The sequence below is a fragment of the Seriola aureovittata genome, chromosome 1 (genome assembly GCF_021018895.1).
Source record: "Seriola aureovittata isolate HTS-2021-v1 ecotype China chromosome 1, ASM2101889v1, whole genome shotgun sequence".
In the NCBI taxonomy this organism is placed as follows: Eukaryota; Metazoa; Chordata; class Actinopteri; order Carangiformes; family Carangidae; genus Seriola; species Seriola aureovittata.
In genome coordinates this window covers 2,258,059-2,271,516 of record NC_079364.1, presented here as the reverse complement: position 1 = coordinate 2,271,516, position 13,458 = coordinate 2,258,059, and the positions used below count along the sequence as shown (strand labels likewise).

The following is a 13,458-nucleotide window of genomic DNA, read 5'->3' as shown; positions in this document are numbered from 1 at the left end:
TTTCTTCTTCTGGAGAAGAGGAAAATATTGAGCTTTAATATTCTTTATTTTCCTGTTGTCAATATAACTATAAAATTCTTCTTATGCCATTTGTGTTTTTTATCAATAAAGAAACAGTTGATGAAAACTGGTTTGGTTCATGTGTTTGTATCTTAGACTATGTGCACATTAAGCCAGCTAAATCAGAAAATGCTATTTTAAGTGTGAAAGGAACATCGATCCCAGTGTTTTTAAATGATTTTCACAAAGACCTGCATGTGCACCCTCATGAACCACACACCAACAATCTGAGGAAAAGGGTTAAATCTCCTCCTCCACAAACTCATCACCTGAAGCTTGTTACTACCCTGTGGTATCTGGGCAGGGAAACATTATCGTTTTCCAAAAGCTTCCTGTTTTCAGATTAATCCACAATTTTTTTGTTTTCTAAAAATAAAAAATAAATTTTTGGACCAAAAGGCCAAAGCTGCATTTTGCAATGTAACTGGCTCAGTGTGGATGACCTCCGTGTCCTTGGGGTGTTGAGACTTGCAGCATTGCTTGTTATTGTGCAGATCTGAACCTGCAGTGGTCGTAGTCAGGTTACAGGTTTCCTCTCAAATCAAAAGAAAAGCTGTGATTGTGGAGCATCTGTTTAGGAGTGAGCTTCCTCTTCCCTCCTCCTCCTCTTCACATTAGCTTGAATAAGAGCAGCAGTGGAGTAATGAATCCTCCTGACTGAGCGATCAAACTGGAGCAGCCATCGTCCTCTGATCAATAACTGTCACCACAGACACCAGGGACCAAATAACCGTCTCCCAGAAGCAGAAATCTGGGGAGGACAAGAGTGTGTGTGTGTGTGTGTGTGTGTGTGTGTGTGTGTGTGTGTTGTGTGTGTGTGTGTGTGTGTGTGTGCTATACAAATGAGAAGGAGCCAGGAGTGAACATGGAGGGGAGACATGATGTGTGTGTGTGTGTGTGTGTGTGTGTGTGTGTGTGTGTGTGCTGTATACAGTATAAGCATTCTCCAGCCTGTCCCCCAGGTTGCCAGAAACAGTAGCTTATTAGGGCTAATTGGCTTCTTTAAGGACCTCCTGCTCATTATGTGGCCACTTTCAGCTGCTGCAGGGTCTGATCCTCCATCATGTGGCTGTGGGATCCACGTCACATCCATGTGTCAGGGTTACGCTTAAGCTACGACTTCCCTGACACTTAGAGACTAAACTCAAATTATCTCATTTTTTAATTTGTGATTTCTCTGCAATTGTTTTACATGTAAATTAAAAAAGAAAATCAATCTCAATCTTGAATCTCAAAATTCCATTTAATTATAGATTATTAGTTATTGGATGTCCTGTAATAACTGCTCATGTCAGAGTCAGAATAAAAATCTAATTTACAACATTTTATAGTTTATATTTTTTTATATATAGCAGAATTTAATTTGCCACAATATAACATTATTATTTTTATTACAGAAAGCTCAATTCTTGACCCAGTCAATGTTTATCTATTCTGAAATTACTTCTTCATATTCTGTTTTTCTTTCCCATCTTTCCTGAGTGGGATTTAAATTACTGCACACACACTCAGCGGATTTACAGTAAATGATGCAGGCACACACTCGATGGTGTTTGTGCATTTACCTCGTTGACGAAAGCCTGAGTGTTGGCTGAGAGCTTTTCCTACAGTCGGATCACAGCTGCGCTAAGTTACTGCTAATGCAGACCAAACATGTCCTGCTGCTGCTGCTGCTGCTGCTGCTGCACGTTAAAAGGCAAACAGCGAGGACGGTTTTCTCTCCGAGCAGCCACAGGAAATGAAACGCATCCGACACCAAGGTAAAAAAAAAAAAAAAAAAACACATTTAGGTTGTCAGTCGATCATTTATAATTTTTGGAAGAGAGCGTCTTAGTGCAGTTTGTGAGAGGCAGCACATTAACAAGGTGCCCAGCTCCTCTCAGTGCCAGCTGTTGAGTGGAAAACCTTCTTCGTTATCAAACAACATTTACTTCGACTCATCTGAAAGACGCTTTTATCCAAAGCGTCTTACAAGTGAGGGACGACACTAAAGCTTCAAGAACACAAACAACATGATGCAATGTTTGCAGCTCTCAGTCATTTCCTACAGACGTCCGTGCTGTTCCAACCAAGCATCAACCTCCGGGGCAGAAAACTGAAGAACCAAAACCTGCAGTTCCTCCAATGACCACTAGAGTCTGGCTCCATCAGTGAGTCAATCCCCATAGACTCCCATGTTAAAATGTCCAACTTTGCAGCAGAAATAAACATGTTGACAGGTGGGTGCCACAAACCGACATGTACGGAAGTCTTGAAAATCGCAAAATCACTAAAGAGGAAGTGGTTCTGCAGGTAACTGTTGCTGTTCGGATGGAGAGCCATTTTTTTTTTATTTAAAAAAAAATTATATTCTCAAAATAATCAGGCCAGATATTATTGCTGCTGAGCCAGTTTTGGCCGTCCAGTTGCCGACTACTGGTCTATGGTTACGACTCATTGTTACTGTTGCTGTTACCGCCGGTGACCACAGGTGTCGCCAAATCAACCACGACTTAAATTAACGGTAAATTCCGATAACCGCCCTGCGTAGTGATCTCTAGAACCTCACAGAACCACCGGCCGACCAGCAGGATGTTTCCTCAGTGAATCTGCTCATTGATCTTTACTCTGAATAAAACCAACACACACACACACACACACACACACCCACACACACACACACACACACACACACACACACACACACACAGGCAGGAACATATAGAGTATGAATTATTAATATACCCTATATGTGGTAAAAGTGGGTCAGTGTGGTGGTGTGTACTGTACGCTGCTCCTACAGCAGCACTCTGAGGTACAGTACATACGGAAAGATAATATTCAACTGTGTGTAGGAACCAACAGTTTCTGATCCTTGAACCCAAAAGTCTCGTTATGATTCACCTCCACTGTAACATGTTAATTAAATCTGACCTCTGGAAACGAGAAGACAGCAGAATGAGCTGACGAGAAGCAGCAGGTAAACTACCGACTGTTTTTCTTCAGGCGTTTTATCGATCAGCTTGAAAAACCTGAAACCAGAAGTTCACGACTGTGTGGGCTGAACCCACAAACTTACAAGAGAGAGAAAAGCTCTCGCAGTAGCATCACAGCCGGTGCTGCTGTTTGTGGAAGTCAGTGTTCGACAGACTGCAGGATCGTAGCAGCAAAACATCTTCGTCATGCTTCAACATTTTTCAGAAACAGGGCAGTGTCGCGCTTCGGCGGGACACGCTGGTTTCTATCAACGCCGGCTCGCGTGGGTCTCCATGGAGATGACAGAAGAGTTGAGCCGAACTCTGCGGCTGCGACTCAACTGTGACGACACGACGACTCTGAGGTGCGTTTTGTCCACGGACTCACAAAAGCAGAACATTATCTGACCTGCTCGTTTCCACAGAGAATATAGTTCAAAGTGGGAGGGGGGGGTTTTGAAGCTCAGAGTAAGCTGCTCCACCGTCACCATCTTGGCAGTGTCTGACTCCGCCCCCTAACTCCTAGCTTATCCAAAAATGGTCAAAAAGGAGGGGCTTGTGAGGAGCCTAGACTTAGGTGCAAGCATAAGCTCACCCACATGTCACTCAAAGAGGCCACGCCCTCAATCCTCCATAACTTTAGCCCTTAATAAAATGTAAACAGGTGAGTTATATAAACAGGTGAGTTATATAAACAGGTGTCATGAAGGAGGAAATTAGCTCCAGAGACCAAAACAGTTTTTGTACCAGGCTGTAAACATGTTTATTTCTGCTGTAAAGTTGGACATTTTAACATGGGAGTCTATGGGGACTGACTCACTGTTGGAGCCAGACTCTAGTGGTCGTTATTAAAACACCACGCTCTCCAACAGTAATGACTGAGATCAGGGAACATGGCGACAAGAAACACGAGGAACAAACCTCAGCAGTCAGTCAGATACACTTGGAGGAGAAAACAAAGGCAGCCACTCTGCCAACAGTTTGTTGACACTGTTGTTGATAACGCTGGTGACTCAGATTTACAAGTCGTTGGCTGACCTCAGCGTTTTCCCTCCCGGCGGCTCGTTATCATGATTTACACTACAGCACGTCGCTGCAGCCGAAGCTCCAGCTGTAAGGAGTCTGATGTCACTGAGAGTTTTAACTTTCTTTAAAAAGGTTATCGCCTTCGTTCAAGGTTATCTCCTCCCGTCCTGCTTTTTCATTCTCGCCACCTAATCAGGAACTGCAGCAACTGCAGTTTTGGAAGGCGGCGGTCCTTCAGGCCCAGAGCACCGTGACTCAGAACCAGCATCTTCACTTTCTCTCTGCAGCTCCCCATCATTTATTCTCCGCTCCGTCTCTTTTCTTTGCCAAATTTGCTCATTTGGCTGCGAGCGCACTGTCTAAGTGAAAAAAACACACACACACACACACACTCAGACCTTTGGTGTGTTTTCCATGTCCCACTTTTTATCTCTAAGCGGTCATATTGTCATCTGCCTCGCAGACTTTCCAGGCTGGTTTCCCTTGTATTAGCAGCCATCTGGGTCCAGACTAAATGAGTCCAATTAAAAAAAGAAAAACAACTCATCACACTCACAATGAAACAGCTACAATAGGTAATCTCTCTTATTGCACATCCCATGGCAGCGTTTTGAGATAAGTGCAAAAAGAAAAAGAAACATACAATAAAACAACATGCAGAGGAGAGATGAGGTGGGAGCTGGCGGCCGCTCAGAGAGAAGAAGAAGAAGAAGAAGAAGACGAAGAAGAAGAAGACGAGGAGGGAAACGTCCAGGCGGAGCGACGTGGAACAATCAATGAGACTGAATGAGATAAATGACACAGATGGCTGCAAGATGAGCAGAGAGAATAAACACACACACACACACACACACACACGCACACACACACACACACACACAGAGACAATCACAAGGTTGGCGAGTTGGTGCTCTGACCACATTATATAACCACTGCTGTAACCACTCGGTGAATTCTCATTGTGTATAAACACATTTCTATCATTCACCTCAGAGAAGCTGCTGGTTCTTTTCTGTCACGGCAGAAATCCTAAAGTCCAGAGCGGCAGCTTCACCTCAGAGTCCGGAGGATCTGTACGACCCTCGCTCGTCACCGGCCACGTTTCCATCGCAGTTTTTCTCAAAATAAAAAAACTCGACAATAAGTTGTGAATGTTCTGTGTTTCCACTGAGTGATGTCATGGGAATAAAACTGGGGTTTCTCCTCTCGCGATATCGCTCTGATGAAACGTGACGACAGATTTCCGGCATCTGCGTCTCGGTTGGAACTGGCTTCCTGTTCTGCAAGATTGGAGTTTCCATTACTAGTTTTTTAGTTTGCTATTTCAAACTGCACATTAAGCAGGTTAATGGAGACGTATCTACTGTTTGACCTGTTTACAACGCAGAACTCCAGCTCATTGGACGTGAAATCAAACATGAGCCAGCTTCAGGATTAATTGACGATGCAAACCATTTCTTTAAAGACCGAGCTTTGTGCACAGATTTCAGTGTTTACACCAGAGCTACATTTATTTAATTCACAATTAATGAAAAACAGTCAAAGTCGATCACCCTGAGCCGACTCCAGGTGACACATGAGAAAGACTCATCTCTCTTATTCATTCCCACTGTATTTTTAGCCTTTGACTGAGCCTACGTACCATTTCAGCCATAACATCCAGAGGAGGAAAGCTCTCTCCAGGAGGAGGTCCCACAGTTGTACCCAGGCTCCCTGAGAGGGGAGGGGAGGGGAGGGGAGGGGAGGGGAGAAGAGAAGGAGGGAGGGAGGAAACAGAGATGTCTACTGTAAATTAAATCATTGGAGCCTTCTGCATATTTCTACAGTCAAACATCAGCTTTAATATTTCATATCCACAGTGAGAAGTACATCGACTTCTACCACCATGAGAAATTACGTTCATGTACAACGACCAAACTGCAGCAGCAAATAATGTTTTGTAGGAAATGAAAGTGCGACCGGATCCTGTTTTATATCAACGTAAAGAGGAAATGTTGATCATTTATGTCTCTGGAAAGCTGCAAATGTATTGATAGTGAACGAATCAGTAAAATATTCACAGACATGTTTGTTTTCCACATAAATATCTGATCTCACAGAACAACATCCACCTGTAATGACATCACCACAGCTTCTCCGCAAAGATCTTCACAGTTTCCCAAGAGTTGAACCAATCACATCCGTCCCTGATCTAAACCCTGATGTACGTCACCAAACTCACTTCCTTGCCCCTGGTTGTAAAGCTGCAGACACGTGTGGCTCCGCTGCCGTTATTAAACAGCTTCATTTACTCAAAAACTTCATTTCCTCTGAACATGAAGCGTCGGGGAAGATGTTTCCCACAAAATGTATCTGCACTTTCTTTTTTGTATCTCGACTGATCCGAGACTTCTCAACTGAGAGTGAGTGTTTGCTACATGTAAATCCCATTTATGATTATGCAACATGTTAAAACACAAAGCATCAGCATTAATCACATCAACCCATCCACCTACAACACTTCTCCTCCCCACTCCTCTCCCTGAAGAGAAGGTGGTGGTGGGGGGGGGTGTACATTTTAAATTCTGCCACCGCTTATTTATTCATATATCAGCTGTGTGAGGAGATTCACAAATATCAATATATCGATGTATCAATATATCAGTTCTCAGTGGAGCACAGGTTCGGTCTTCACGTGAGTGTTTTCCAGAAGAGTTCACGAGTTTGTTTCAGAGTCGTAAAAATGACACGATCACGAGGCGAAACAACTTCCTCTGTGTCGAGTGACACACGGAGGTTTGACCCAGAATTAGAGCTGATGCAACATAAATGAGCTTCCTGCATTCAAGATTCATGTTCAATACCTGATTACACTGTTCTGTTGCTGCTGATGCGACTGCCTGTGCACACAGTCGAATCTCTGAGGATGGGCAGGGGCGGGAGGGGGAGGAGGGGGGGAGGAGAGGGAGGAGAGGGGTAAAGCAAACAAGTAAACATCAGAGGATCAAAGATGGAATAAAACTCAGCAGTTCTGTCCTTTCCACAGTCGACGGTCTTTCCTCGTTGTCTCGAGGCGCCGCAACATTCAAACACAGGACTAGCAGCTACAGAGGAGCCTCAGTGTGTGTGTGTGTGTGTGTGTGTGTGTGTGTGTGTGTGTGTGTGTGTGTGTGTGTGTGTGTGTGTGGAGGGTGGACTAAAAAAAACAGAGATGGTGCTGAAAGACTGAGGAGCAACACACACACACACACACACACACACACACACACACAAAAAAACAAAACATTTAGGAAGTTTTAAGTAAGACTGATCGATTATGGCAAAAATCATAATCACGATTGTTTTCGATCAATATTGAGACTCACTGACTGTGGAAACACCAAGTGTTTAATGAACTTAAAAAAAAAAAACGTCTTTTTAACATTAAACTTCTTCAACTGTGACAATTCAACAGAAAAAATTACAAATAAAATAAATAAAAAACGGGATAAATAAATAAAATAATAAATAATATATAATATCTAAATATGTACAATCAAATACATAATATAAAAAATGAATCAGATCAAAATAAATAAGACTAACTATGTTGTAGCATTAATGTAATTCCAGACAACCCACATATATATATATATATATATATATATATATATATTAATTACAAACCTGTGTCCCGCTGTTTTTAAAACTAGGTCTGGGTGATTCATCTCATTTTATTTTTGATTATGATTTTGTCTCCAATGATCGTGAAAACAAGATTAATCCAGATGAAACTATTATTGTGCAGCATTCTGTTTCACAACAAATTTCACCCCCCCTTCAAAAACCATCCCCACATCCACTTCCTGGTTACACTTCGATGTAAGCGACGTACATAGGAGTGCGTCACCTTTAGCAGTTTACCTACATATATATGTTTTTTTATATATATATATATATATATATATGTAGGTAAACTGCTAAAGGTGACGCACTCCTATGTACGTCGCTTACATCGAAGTGTAACCAGGAAGTGGATGTGGGGATGGTTTTTATCAAAAATAAAATGAGATGAATCACCCAGACCTAGTTTTAAAAACAGCGGGACACAGGTTTGTAATTAATGAGCGAGATTAGAGTTGTGACTCTTTAATTTGAGGATGATTAAATCAACAGCAGATAAACCGTTTAGGAGCCGCAGCTCTTTTTATACACAGACTATTTTGTGTTGGTGGGGGGGGGGGGGGTCAGATGGAAATGTAAAGGTCACTTCTGATGAATCGGCCCGACACTGTTATCAAACGACTGCAGCTGTCACACACAGTATAACAGTATGTGGATATCTGGGCTGATAGGAAACAAGAAAGTCCAAAGACGTGTTTGAGGTCATTTACCAACAGAGATAAGTTTGTTTGACGGTTTGTTCAGGTAGTGACGACGTGTCGGTATCAGATTATTTGACTCAACATCAGCCTGAAAAACCCAAAAAACAAACTGCTCTTTACCTGTGGTGGCACCAGGCCGTTTGGATTTCATAAGACAACGTACTGTATAAATACATACATACAAATGATCTGCGGACCGTCAGCGTGACGGAGACGCCGTTTCTGGAGTTTATCATTTCACCTCCGTCATACTGGAAACAAATCATCTTAAAAACCAAAACTGGAAGGAGTTGTTATTTATGTCAACTGACCCTTTAAATACAGTCATCGGACTCCCTTTCTATCCTATAATGTTTATGTTTATGTTTATTAAATAAGTGTAATGCGAAAACTAGAATCACCTCCTCGTGGTCGTATCCCTCCTCCACTCAGACTAGTTCCAAGTTACCTGTTTATCCAGAGTCATAGAAAATATTAACGATTTCTGAGAAATGTTGTCATAATTGCTGCTTGAACTATTGGTCACTGTGACTATGACCTTTGACCCTTAGCCACCAAATTTTAAATCAGTTTGTCTTTGAGTGCACGTGAACCTTTTTACCAAATTTGAAGAAACGCCCTCAAGGCGTTACGGAGATATCGAATTCAAAACTGTGACCCCCAAAGTCTTCATCAGTTCATCCTTTAGTCCAAGTGAATGTTTGTGCCAAATTTGAAGAAGTTCTGTCAAGGTGTCACTGAGATATCGTGTCCACGAGAATGGGACGGACGGACAACCTGAAAACAATATGGCTGCCGCTCTTATGAACTAACACAACGGGATGATCCTGATCTGCATCTTATATACGCCACAATATTTAGTTTGTATCTTCCTTTAAAAAGCCTTTTCTGTCTTTGCTTCGCCTCACACTCCTGTTCCCTGTGTTCGGTTAGATGAGGTTTAATAAATAAAAATGACCTCGTTGTCAAGGTTACGGAACAACTGCGAAACAAACGCTGCAGAATAATAAAGTATTAATTATCTTTGAGTATCTATTGGTTAGTGGATAACTTCCTGCTCTGACAGTTGCAGGAAGTAATCTGATCATCACACAAAAACTAAACACCTCACACAGATTCAAATGTTAAAATTGTGTTAAAATATGTTGCAGCCTTTTGTTGGGTTGGGTTTGTTTTTGGTTTTTTTTCCAAGAGAACCAACAAAGCAGCACCACGACACAACAAGCCACGACCACACAATATTTTCATGCTTCTTCTCTAATCAGAGCATCATCTCCTGCAGGTTTTTAGATGATACAGATGTGACAGGAAGGCCTGGTTGTTAGAGAGCGTCCATCCTCCGAGTCTGCACCAGTGCTTTAATCTAATTACTCTGTTTCACCACAAGAAATCCTCTCACCTGCTGCTAAAAGACGTGTTTTAACCTCGTGACCTGAACAGAAAACTGGCTCCAACTGTATTTGAAGTGGCCTTGAGTCTTTCCTCATTATGAGATGAAATATAAAGATGAGCAGAGAAAACCTTAGACCTTAAAACCTAAACTCTGACAGACTGGATACAAGACTCTTAGTTAAAGATTTTCTGCAGACATAAAATAATTATCTGCTAAAACCACACAAACAAATGTTTATTCTACTTTTCCTTTCATTTAATCCACCAGTGGTGGAAGTAGTTCTCAGTTCCTGCTTTGAGAAGCGGATTAAAACCAGAAAGAATGAAAGCAGCGGCGGCAGAAGATCCTCCCAGTGACTCAACGACTGTGGCCCTGCATGAAGAATCGCAGCCCCCTCACTCGTTTTAATTGGGCCAGTCCCATCGATGGAGGCGCCAACACAACAGGCTCCAACAATAAGAAGCAGCATCATCTGCAAAACCTGAACCTGGGTCAAGTTCTCCTGGACGTCATCTGGCCAAACAAACAAGTGCAAAAGCTCATTCTTGGAAGATTTACTGTAACGTAATCGATCCATTTCTGTTGTTTACTCGATGATCATCGCAACAACAGATCAAATAACTGCTTTCCAGAATTTAAAATCCAGTTTTAACTTCTGTTAAACCATCAGACTCATTGATCTGTTACTCAAACAAGTTCCCATCGCACCAGAACCTGAAACGACTCGAATCCTCCCCAACCGACGTTTTCTTAAAATAAAAGCTGCAGTTTTGTCACATCTGTGGGTCAAACTGAAAACATTGGATCCTTCACTTTTCATACTGCAGCTCAACTCTCATTGTGGATCCTCTGAACCAACAACTCTGATCTCTGCAACTCCACGTCCCCAGGTTCTCCAAGACTGAACCGAGACGTCCTTCAGAGCCGGATTCACTTTTAATTTGTGGTTTGCTAACATTGTTATGGAGAGAGCAACGAGAAGGGAAAGAGTTTTGTTTTCTAATTCAGATTTTTCTTTTTATTGTTTCACTTTTCAAACGCTAAAGCGCTAAACGCTAAAACCTAAAGACGAACATATTCAGCCATTTTTTAAATTTAATTTACCAAGAATTCATTGTACCATAGTCAGGAACTAAACTGCTTTGTGCAACGGGTGAATTTAGACGTCTATCTGAAGTCTGACTGTTTGTTATAGTCAAAGTCTGTCTTTGTGAAACCAGCCCCAGAGGCACTGAAGACAATATACAAAGACTTGTAACTCCTGAGCAGCGCTGCTCATGACAAGTAGACTGATGTAAAACTGGGTGGAGCAGCCCTTTAAAGCAGCACTGACACCCACAGCGTCTGAACAAAGAGAAGTGCACCGCCTACTTCCAAATCTCTCCTTTGTTTCTCAAACAGCAGCGACAGAAAAAACCACAGAGACGAGCGTTTTCACCAAAATTATACACGATACACGAGAAAAATGCAGATTACAGACAGAAGCATCATCCTCTGAATCACCGGCTCCTCAGGAGGCACCAAATGGGCTTCCCCCTAATGGGGCCCATGATATAGTAGGTATCCATGGCGACTGCATACCGATTTCACTGCTTCTCAGCGTGGAGACGTATTTATGATCAAACTAGGATTTCATGCTTTTGTGACCTCGGTGTCCTGTGTGGAAACCTCAAGCTCTGCGATTGGAGAATCTGTTGGAGAAAATAGAGCATCTGGAGGCAGGACCTTTCCAACGAGGCTACAACCACACACACACACACACACACACACACACACTCACACACACACACACACACACACAGAAAGGCACAACCAGAACCCAGCTGACAGCGAGCACTCAGAGCGACACGAGGAACCAAAGCAGACGCACTGCTTTACTTCGATAAATGATGGTAAACAGTTACACATGCGGCAGAGAGAGGAGGTTAAACAAAGCAACGCTGCACGACTGCAGCTCTGCGTACCTGACTCGTTGCATAACGCCACTCAGAAATTAAACAGGTGTATTAATATTGATGGTTTACCTGTGGAAATCAAATCAACCCGTCAAACGTTTCTCTTGCTGGTTGTTGTTGTTTTAACATAATGACATGAGGACAGAGAGTAACCTGAACAACCCCATTTAAAGTTAAATTCCTTATCATTGTGCACATGCCATACTTCTTTTATAATACAACTTGTGGCCACTCAGTGTATTTGCATCCTGTAATTGCCTCGCTGTGAAATTCAAATGACATACCCACACACACAGGAAACTGTGTGGAAGACAAAAGGTGGCTCACACACACACACACACACACACACACACACACACACACACACACACACATTTCACATGAGGCAGCAAACAGCATTCTTTTATTCTGAAAGAATATCAGCCCAGGACTGGTTTTAATGTAAATGTGCTGCGCTAAGACGCTCAGAGGGGAGCTGCAGAGCTGCAGAGCTGCTACCACATTTAAATGCTGTGACGACTGAATAAGCACAATAATCATCAAACATTCCTGAAATTATACTTTTATTACCAGCTGCGTGTGTCATCACGGCAAAATGTGTTCCTGCAGACTTTGTTCTGTGCCTCACACACCCTGTTTCCCCTTGTTGGGAAAATGCTACGCTTCAGGTTCGGTGAGGTTGAGGCACGGAAACTCGTAAAAATGACTTTGTCGGAACAATCGTGAAACTAACGCTGACCACCACTAGGAAAAAGGAAACGACAGCAGCCTCCAGAGTTAAAGTCTGACGTCTTAGTGACTCCCTAAGTGTTGCCAAACTATTTCCTTTATTTCCCCAAGTTTGTTCTATCAAATCCTAATCTACACATATTACCATATTACATCGTTCTATCTTTAGTATCTATTCAAGTTGTTTTTAGTCAAGTTTACCTGCCCATAATTTGGCCTTTTGATCATCCCAGATTCTCAGGTTGTTTTTGTGATTTATATAAAGCAGCTGCTGCAAATGAATAAAGTATTAATTATCTATAAGTGTCTATTAGTGAGTTAGTAGATATATCAGACTGGTCTGTGTTGGTCCAGTCTAATGTCAGTCAGACCATTTCACAAAAATAAAGACTGACTCATTTTAAGACAAAAACATTAGACATTTACCACCAGACTAACTCATGCCGAAGATCAATGTTACCATGGTAACAATCAATGACACCTGGGCTGACCAGTAGCACCCAACAACAACATAAAAACAGGAAAACATGACTCATAATTTAATGCTTTGCCAACATTGTTATGGAGAGAAAGAAAAGAGAAGGGAAAGAGTTTTTGAAGATGGCAGCCATCTTGTTTTCCTAATCAGATTATTTATTGTTACTCTCTTCAAACGCTCTTGTGACCGTGTGTCGTCACGGCAGAATGTGGTCCTACTGTAGCAGGAACTACCACACGGGTGGTTTTGAGTCTGTCCGTCTGAACAGATATTATCACCATGACAACGTCACAACCTGTAACATACAGTCTTGAAAAAATGTAAAAGATGTAAAAAATGAAGAAAGGTGCGGTCGGAGCCGCGAGCGCTGAGTACTTGTGGGTTGACATTCCTCTAGTTAGTGTTAAAATTAAAATGTACTTCACATCGTGACTGTCTTGGATCTTATTCATTGAACAGTGAATCGTATATTGCAGCTTTTTGCAAAAGGAACTAAGATTAAATATGTTTAAAGCACCAT

The 13,458-nt window shown here is 42.1% G+C and overlaps 1 protein-coding gene across 9 annotated transcripts in view; it reads right to left on the bottom strand.

The window, feature by feature from the left end:
- LOC130163679 (SH3 and multiple ankyrin repeat domains protein 2-like) overlaps positions 1 to 13,458 on the bottom strand; it is a 193,884-nt gene that overhangs the window by 167,089 nt on the left and 13,337 nt on the right. For 8 of the 9 annotated variants that reach the window (XM_056368132.1, XM_056368543.1, XM_056368626.1 and 5 more), the window contains one exon: positions 5,683 to 5,753. The exons of the other annotated variant lie outside the window; for it this stretch is intronic. In XM_056368132.1, the coding sequence (XP_056224107.1) occupies positions 5,683 to 5,694 (12 nt within the window). In that variant the 5' untranslated portion in view covers positions 5,695 to 5,753. The remainder of the gene's footprint in view (positions 1 to 5,682; positions 5,754 to 13,458) is intronic. 9 annotated transcript variants of the gene reach the window in all.